The following is a 9760-nucleotide window of genomic DNA, read 5'->3' as shown; positions in this document are numbered from 1 at the left end:
CGTCAATTCAAGGTAGAGGACATGTTGTAAATTTCCATTTTTTGACACCGCATCCGTTTAAATACAGAAGTAAGTGTTTCAAAACAGATTTTAGTAGACAAGAGGCGTGGAAATAGAGTTCAAATGAAAACGTTTCTCTTCGAAACGTTCAGTTTGTAAGTCGCTTACTGCGCTATCAAGCGCGGTGCGAGTCAATAATTAAAAAGGTGATTTCAGATAGGAAAAGAGAGACGAAAAAAATAAGTAAGTTATTTACCAGCTAAGGGTCGGTCCGTACACCGACAAAACTGTGCAAAGAAACACGTTAAATTTTTGTCATCGCAGTTATATATGTTCTTTGCCAGCTGGTAAATCCGTATAGCGAAAAACGATGACAAAAAGTTAACGTGTTTCTTTGCGCTGTTCAAATACTTCTTTTATGTATGATGTCCTCGTAATGTCCCACGCAGTTAAACCAGAGACGTAGCCTGCAAGTCCTTCAAACGTGCATCTAATTCCCATCATTGCAAGCAGGCCCGGGTTGCTCGAAGCATGGTTAGCAGTAACCAGCGTTAAATATCACGGAAACCTGTAGGTTTTGATGCCTCTTAAACAACGGTTAGCGCTAACCAGGCTTCGAGCAACCGACACCCCAGGTTGACAATCAGACGTCGTTTGAAGCTACTCTAGCTGGTTTGAAGAAATTGACTGTAGCTTAGGAAGTTAGGGTTCAAAGACCTACATTTCGACACTCCTGTCTAGTCTCTTCATCATTGGTGATCCTGATGAAGACACTAGACAGGAGCGTCGAAACTTTGAGTCTTTGAATGGTAACTTTCTAAGCTACATTCAAATTTATTCAAGCTAGAGTAGCATCAAACCATGTCTTATCATGAAGTCACGAGCGCACACCCTAAGTGTTGGTCTGTTTTTGTCTAGCTGAGAATCCTTCGATTTTCCTTTGCTTTTTATTAATTTTGAACCCCAGCAGATTGTAGAGTACTTGTTTTAAGTGGACGTCTTGACTGTTTTTGTGAACGTGACAAAGTGTCCCATGAAGTCTCAGGGTAAAGTGCGCACTTAAGTCCAGAAATGCACCTAATCGCCCTTATCGGAGTTACCAGCGGTTTTGCCACATAAGCGAGGCTAAGGGGTCGTTTTGTATCGAATTGACCCTTGAGCCTCTTTTGGGATTTTTTTTTTAATTAAAAAAACATGTGCCTGCAGGCTCAACTCCAATAAGGTCCACTAGATGCACACCCAATTTTGACATCCAAAACAAAGTGTCCCTTTGATGCCTATTTCCAACGATAAGGTAAGGGTAAAGGTTAACATTATTTTTAGCTTAGAGCAGTTTTCAAATGAGTGTCGTAAAACCAAAACCATAGTAATTACTTTAACCAATCAAAAAGGACGGAGACAATCCAGTAAACCAATCAAAACTCGAAGTAATTACACGTAGCCGACACAAAAGCGGGAAAATGTGCACGCGCGAGCCACAATTGGTTTTGGTTTCACTTCTGATTGGTTGAAAAAGTGGCGCAAAAACTTTGAACCAATCACTTAGTGAAGTAGATGCAAAACCAAAGTAATTCGCTAATTACTTTCGACACTCAATTGAAAACCGCTCTAGTGCAAATGCAGCTGTTTATCCTTACTTGATGGGCAGCATGTGAGGGACACTTTGTGGTGTTCATTAGAGAGCTTAAGATTCTAGGACGGGAACGAGTGCGAGATTTGACTGCCTGTTTTTGAAGTAGCGAAAATACTTAGAAGATTTATAACCCTGAACAACAGTCAGCGCGCGTAAACCAGCGTCATTGTGGAGGAAAAAAACGTGATACCGTCGTCCTTTTAGTTCGAGGTTTTGCAAAAATGTCGTCGTGTCAAAACAAGTCACCAACACGGTAGCAGTTTTGGCATTTTTCGATCAGGAAAAGGCTTAGTTACCAGCCATAAGAATAACTGAGTAACCTACACTGCTAACAAAGAGTAAGATTAATCTTATTACATTTTTGCAAAACCTCGAACTAAAAGGACGACGGTATCACGTTTTTTTCCGCCAAAATGACGCTGGTTTACGCGCGCTGACTGTTGTTCTATGAGAAAATCTCGTCCTCGTAGTCGTTCTCGTCCCAAAATCTAAAGCTCTCTATTGTCTGCATTCCGAAATACGATTGAAGAAGAGCAAGGGCACACATTGTGACGTTTATTGAAATCCGTGCGTCTAATTAGGGGCAATCATGGACGATGGACATTCAGAGTTTGAAGGACGCGTACTTGAGCTACGACAACGGCGACAACAACGAGAACGTCACAAATGTGCATATTTATTAGGCAAAAACAAAAGCTTTGCACGCCCTGTACGTGCGTTTTTCACTTTTTTCCATTTCTTTGCCGTCGTCTGCAAAACAACAACGTGAAATACCCAAATTTGAGGTGTTGTCAAGAACGTCAGCACTTGAGGATAAATTTTCATTTTCTTCCCTAAATTAAGCGCCGTTCCGATCAGTGTCATTTTTGAGGAACTACCACACACTTGTCATATTGAAAACGTTGAAAGAGTGATTACAATAACGTGAATTTATATTTCGAGAAAACGTTCTCGTTGCCGTCGCCGTCGCCGTCGTCGTTGCTTAAGCTCCCTATTCCCACGACGTTGGAGAGCCGGAAACAAGCCGGACACATTATCCATTCATGACCCTAATAAACGACCAAACTCCAAAGTGACTTCTTGTAACTGAATGGGTAGAGCGGCATATGACCGTACCGGTGTTACGGAGGTCGCAGGTTCGATTCCTGTTTAGGACTCTGATTTTTCAGTTGCCCTTTCGCCCGTTGCCAAGCAACTTGCTTTCTATATATAATTCCCAGGGATGCATTCAACATTCAATGCGGTGAGGTACACCTTTAACATCTATAGTTGCATTTACACTTAATGACACAAGTACATCAGGGCCCGGTTGTTCGAAAGCCGATTAGCTTAATCCAGGATTAGCGTAAACTTTTGTTTCAAGTTTTCAACTTTTTGGTGAAAGTTTTTTTCGCTTATTTTTGTTTTTTGAATTCTTCTTATGTAAAGTTTTGCTAATTATAAGCGTTGAACAGCATTTTGGAGTAGAGAAATAAACTCCTTGGTTAATTTTTAATCTGGGATAAGCGTTAATCGGCTTTTAAACAACCGGGCCCAGGACTTACGTTATGTAGAAGGCAAGGAGACAGAAAAGGTGGTATTTTATGACGTCTCTCAAACTCGGGGGGAGGGGGGCATCTCACTTATATATTTTTTTTTTCTGGACATGTCTGTTTCTCTGTATACTTGGTATACTAGGGAAGAAAACCTGGAAATTCTATTTGTTCGAAATCTTTTCCTAAGGGCATTAGTTCATTGCAAAGCTCCAGTGTTTCTTACATTGCCTCCCGTCTTTATTCAGGTTGGTGAAATCAAGAAACGCTTTCAATCAACCAAAGTTCGTGCCCTGGAAAGCATAACCGTGACGACAATTGATAGTTTTCAGGTGAGTGAATTGTGGAAACCAAAAAAAAAAGACACTTGAGGATTAGAGTGGCACGTTGTAATGATAAATCCCTCCGCCCTTAGAAGACATATATTGCGGCTTTCCCTGCGAAAATTCTCTTTCAAATACTCTTTACAAGTTATTAAAACTAGGAATTATTTAATCACAGTGAATGATATATTGAGATCACGTCTTCAGAGCTCACTGTTGACTCTGACGTTACGAACTCCTTTCCAATGCAGTGATTTAGTAGACTGATAAGCAAGTATAGGAGGTTTTCACGTGACGTCACCGCCGCCATGTTGGTGGACGAAAACAAAAGATCTCTCATTAGCTTCTTTTGTTCGTCCACCAGAAGTCGTACTTTTCTCTCTATTGTTATTGGTGTCTCTAGAGGTTGGTTGAAAACGTCCTATTTCCTAGTGAACGAAGACATTGGAGGAGATATTGAACATTAACTATTTCTTCTTTACACGTTTTAAGCTCTCTTCGGAGTGCTTCATTTTTGCGTGAATGCTTGCCACGCAGGTTCTTAGACTAACTCGGGTTATCAGTCGCGATGATCAGCCACCTTTGCTTTCTGACTGAATGGTCAACTCTTGGAAGAGAATGTGAGTAAATTAAAGCTGATCAAACGTTTCGGGATCTTTGCTGTAACCGAAAAGTGAGAGACATATTTGCATAAAATTCGAGGTCAATTTGCAAAGAATCCGGTGGACACCACATGGCTTCCGTTTCCTTGTTTATGGACACCAACATTGCTCCTTTTGTGTCAATTGAAACTGTTTTTTTGATGCCACTGCACACTTCGCCAACACCTGATTGGTTGTTTTTAGACTGGTATTTTGTCAATATGATAGTGACACTGATTGTGCCGAGGCTCATTTAAGACGGGAGCATTCGTTTCAATATCGGCGGCCATAAGCAGGAACGAGGAAGATGGTTACGACGGTTATGATATATCAACCAGGCATAAAACTACTTCTAACGACGTGGAGATTATAAAGGAAGATAAAACAAAACAAAACAATGGACTTGCTGTTTTTTCGTCTCGTGAATTCCAGGCAATGTGAACTTTGGTCATTTCACGTGGAAGATATGAAGAGAACGTTATCGAACGGTGTACAGGACTTTATAACGGAAGTGCAGAGCCGTTATTTTACGTACTAAATTATCTTGCTTCTTTGGTGTTTATTAATGTCTCTGGTGTTGAATTACGTTAAGGATCTCATTTTGGATGACGTTTGCCCAACAGTTTTCGTCCGATACATGTTGGTCAACATTGCTGGTTCAACTAGCCACGCATCTAGATCTCCCCTCCACACATAGTGACCATCAAAACGTTTAACCGGGGTTGAGTGAAAGGTGGTGGCTTTCTTTTATTTGTTTCGCTTTGTTTTCTTATTTACAGGGACAAGAAAACGATATTATCCTCATTTCTTTGGTTCGCTCGAATGCCGAGGGAAGAATTGGCTACTTGTCGTTAATGAATCGCTTGTGTGTGGCTATATCTCGGGCGCGTTGTGGTTTGTATCTTTTCGGAAACCACTCACAGTTGGGGGCAGCCTCCAGAAAGGGATGGAAGGTAAGCTGTGTATCCTGCAGCAGCAAGGAAATAGAAGATCTAACAAGTAGTTGATGGTTAATTTGGCTTGGTTGACGCGTAAGACGCAAAGATGGGCGCAAGTAACAAACGTTGTCAGTGATGTTTTGATCAAGCCATATACATCCCGAGGCCCGAGGATGTTAAGGTTAAAATCCTTGTTTGAGGGTAAACAATGTTCACAAAACCAATTCAGTGTGAAAAACGACGTTCCCTTGTTTTGCGTGGATATCACCCGGTCAGCCATGTTAAGGTGTAGGTATTTCCTGATATGCGTGACTGTTATAATAATTTCTTAAGCTGATGGCGAGTTCCTAGTGAAACAGGGTAGTTTCCAGTCCGTTGTGGAGGCTAACGGCAAGTTTGGCAGTTCATTCCTCTTGAAACTGTGAATTTGTCCAATTGGGTGGGGTGGGGCACTCATGCCCAATCAAACCGAGCACAAACCGGTACCCCTACTAATTTTTTTTTCAAAATTTCCGTTGGATGCAAGATTGAACTTACCGTTTGGCCTTTTGCCCAAACTTTCACATAAATGATTTGTTGTTGTCCATTTTCTTGCTTTTTTTCGAGACAGTCTAGAATATTTTTACCCAGCATTCCACCCGCTTCTCACAGATACAAGGCGCGATCCTGATGACAGGATTTGCGAAAATATGACAAGACTAAATATTTTGCCAACGCAATTTTATACTTGAGGCACCAAATCGTGGGGGACTGCACCCTCTCCCCAAATATGTGTGTGTGTGGGAGGTGGACATGGGCTGTCTCCTTCCCCTCTCTGCTCGATCTTCGTACAGAATGGATTTGAGTAATGGCATGTGACTTCACTTGCGGAATCGCCTAATAATGTGACTGGAAAAAAAAAAACGAGATTGTGTACGAGTTCAAGTTTCCACTTTCAAAGCTGTTGTGTCCGCAGAATTCTTAGCGCTCTTTTTTTGCTTTTTGGGTCAAGAAAATGCTTTAAGAAGGAGAAGTGGTAAATAACATAGATTATGTAGATACTGATGAAATACTGGGATTTTCTTTTTTACTAAAATGTTATATCTTCACCTTTCGCAGTTACAGTAATATTTTTATCTTTCAAGTATGAGGATATAGGTGTCGTCATGGTAACTAACACGATTAACTAATGAAAAGCGAGCTTCCCCTCATTGTAAGTTACATGAACTTTTGCGCTGTAGTATAATTGTTCCAGACTTTTTGGCTCAATTTGACATTATCATGATTTGTTTGTCATAACTTTCATATCTTGTTTCGAAAATGAAGAAAACAACTTGTTTTTTGATCTGGACATTTCATCAGTATCTCTGTAATAAACTTAACACTACATGGCCGCTTGAGGAAACAACTTTTATTTTCTCGTGCTCGCAGCGAGGACAAGTGAGAAATAAAATCCGTATCCCCGCGTGACCATCATTGTAATATCCTCCGATAGAGCTTTTTCACTCACATGACCAGCAGCCATATTGGATAACTGAATCAAAAGAAATTATTTTGCATGAAAATAGGAGGATTAGTTTGGTACACCATCATGGCCGCCATTTCTTTGTTTTGGAAAACCAACATGGCTGCCGTGACGTCATGTAAAAACGCTCTATTCCTCCATGCTCTTAATTGTAGCCAAATCTTTGTGTCGTTATTGTTAAATGATCCATCCACACGTTCCTCGTGTACTGCTCTTTTTAGAGCGCGTCTTCATGTTTGTGGACAACTTTTACGATGTTGTTTTTTTAGGTTGTATGTGATGCCATGCGAAAGAAGGGTTGTCTTGGCACATTCTTCCCATTTTCTTCAAGTGAGGAGCCAGTGAGTACAAGAATTTTCTAATGTTTCTACAGAAGTGAACGTAGTATATCTTATGGCCTGATTACATGGCGAGTTTCAGCCCGAGCTGAAATTGTTCTGAAAGAAATCCTCTTGAAATGAAAGTGGTGATTACATGGAGAAGATTTCAGCCCGGGCAAACTGGGCTGAAAAATCCATGTAATCGCTATCATTTTTTCAGCCTAGGCTGAAAAAGGAACGTGAGCATGCGCTTTGATCGTGTGTTCTCATCTAAAGTAAAGGTAAAGTCGTGCATTTATATAGCGCCTTTATCACAAACGTCTCAAAGGCGCTTTACAATGATCAGTTTACCCCCAGCGGACTGGAAGCATCATCTCAGGAAAATTGCGTTTTGCGTGCGGGTTGAAATTGAGCATGTAATCGCTGCAAAATGTCAGCCCGCGCGGCCGGGCTGAAATTTCGCTCCGCCCACCGGGCTGAAATTTTGTTGCGATTGTATGCTCAATTTCAGCCCGGGCGCAAAACGTTAAAAAACGTAATTTGAGATCAAAAGTTCAAGATATTTAGTTGTTCAGATTAAATGCTGGTTACGCAACCAAACAAAAACAAGCTGTAACAATTTTAATAAGTTTCTAGCCTGACAACGTGCAACGGAGACGGGTTTGGACATGTATTTTTCGTTCGATTTTTGTATAGATACTCGCAGGCGTAAATGACTTAATGCAGTAGTAAATGCGTTCGTAATATGTATATCGTAATATGTAAGGTAGCTTTCGTAAAATTCTCAGTATGATTCAGTTAAGTTAAAAATAAACTTCGAAGGATCTCTAAGGTTTCTGGCTTTGCTTAGTCCACTCAGGTTGTTCCATCCGCACTACGCACTACGCACAACTACGCACTATGCTTATAAATAGTTATTCGTTTTTAGTTTAGGTACGGTACCGTTTTAGAGTTTTTTTCCACGTTCCCCTTTCTGTATTCAAGGAGACAATTGTTTGATATTTCGCTGTAGTTTTGTTAATCAATCGATCCTCAAGTTCGGTGTTACATTGCAGACAATAGATTCTATTGTTTTAAGTGACATTATTGAAGGGGCCGCTACTTTCGAGGGGATCGTTATTTTTGGAGAGCCGTGACTTTCCGGATTTAACAGAAGCGTAAAAAATGAACGTTACTTTCGGGGAGGCGTTACTTCTACGGTACTACGCGCGCTGTGATTGGCTAAATTAGCGTTTATTACATCTCTCAGATAGTACGCGCGCTGTGATTGGCTAAATTAGCGGGCCTTATTTTACCGTACGGTCCATTGTATGGCCGGCGAAATTTGAAATTTCATAAACATTCTCTTGCAAGTTTTTTTTTTTATGTCGTTTATGTTACATAAACTGGTACACCAGTTTGAATCATGCTAGCAACTATTTCAAAAAAGAAGATTTATTAGTTTTTCCGATTTTGACATGGCAATCTTTGTGGCAATTGAACCTTCCGCTTGTCTTCAACTAGTTTCCTTTCCCGAGTGCCTGATTATCTACTAGAGGAAACTCAATCTGTAGTTTTACAGTACGGACCTCGGACTCGGTTAGTAAGTGTTATCTATTAAATGGAGTGAGAGCTTGCGGAAAACGCGAGTAAACGAGCTGAAAAGACACAACGACAAACGTTTGCATACCTCTTTCTTTGTATTAATACAGGATGCTCCAAGACAATTGGAGAGCCAGCCGTTCCAACCAGAGGCGAGTTCCCCACCAAAAAACACAGAGCCCAGTGAGTTACATCGAGTGGCATAAGGAAAATTTTGTTAATGACGATGATTGTGCTCGACAAGAACTTCAATGACGATGACAACGATATGAAAGTGATGTTGATACTGAAGATAATGATTGAAATGATGATGGTAGTGGTGGTGTTAGTAGTGGTGTGATGATGATGATGATAATATTGCTTACGCGAACGTCGGTGATGCTGCTGCTGCTGCTGGTGATGATATTGGTGATGGTGAAGATGATAATGATGACGACGACGATTATAATGATAACTATTATAATTTTTCGTTTATATTTTCTTTTCAGCAACCATAAATTTCAACATTTCAGCGGATCAAGCTTTTGTCAACATTGGAAGAGATGGATCAGTAAATACTATCAACACAAATACAGGTTGGTTTTTACAAAATTCCACACAGGTATACTTCTATTCGCGGACTAAGGACAGGGGCTGGCAAATAGTAGGGGCTTCAAACCTGGAAAAAAAATGTAATCCCAACAAAAATAAACTTGCCTGAAAGTGTGATGTTGCAAACGTGTGATTTCCATCTCAAACAATGCAGTGGGAGACAAAACTATTTACACGCTAACTTTTCCGTCGATACACATGTATTTTGAAGTGATGTTTTAAAAAACGAGCAGCAGTGTTGTTAGACCCGATAAAACACGTGCTACGAGTTTTTTGAACGCCTTCACAAACATTCCACTAAAAGTGAGTCCCGCGGGAGGCCGAACAAAGGCTCTGAATGTGAGGGGAAGTTATTAGCATACAAGAAAAAACAAGCCGGGCCTCATTACTATTCTTTATGTAAAGAATCTAATGAGGAGTGTTTTATCGGGTTTAAAGCTCATGCACGTGACGTTTTATCGATGTTTTGATAGGCTGTTGGGCTTATGAATTATTAATGAATTTTTGAACATGTGATTCAGGCTCACGATCGCTGTCGTGCTCAAGAATATATTTCATACTCCTCCCGTGGTTTCTTTCCATTTGAAGAGACCAGTAGACTGTCTGAAAATGTCCCTGAGGGTTATCTAGTACAGCTGCATGATGGTATCTCTGGCGCATTGTGTAAATATCACGAAGTTCTCACCGATGCTCAACC

At 40.6% G+C, this 9760-nt stretch overlaps 1 protein-coding gene across 1 annotated transcript in view; it reads left to right on the top strand.

Annotated features, from left to right (window-relative positions):
- The window catches only part of LOC138023653 (NFX1-type zinc finger-containing protein 1-like), a 98541-nt gene that overhangs the window by 86776 nt on the left and 2005 nt on the right, over positions 1–9760 (top strand). Inside the window, exons 22-26 of the mRNA XM_068870694.1 lie at positions 3414–3497; positions 4909–5082; positions 6841–6912; positions 8583–8655; positions 8961–9047. Coding sequence (XP_068726795.1) covers positions 3414–3497; positions 4909–5082; positions 6841–6912; positions 8583–8655; positions 8961–9047 — 490 coding nt within the window. The remainder of the gene's footprint in view (positions 1–3413; positions 3498–4908; positions 5083–6840; positions 6913–8582; positions 8656–8960; positions 9048–9760) is intronic.

Source organism: Montipora capricornis, chromosome 11, assembly GCF_036669925.1.
Source record: "Montipora capricornis isolate CH-2021 chromosome 11, ASM3666992v2, whole genome shotgun sequence".
Taxonomy (NCBI): domain Eukaryota; kingdom Metazoa; phylum Cnidaria; class Anthozoa; order Scleractinia; family Acroporidae; genus Montipora; species Montipora capricornis.
This window is presented reverse-complemented; position numbering and strand designations above follow the sequence as displayed.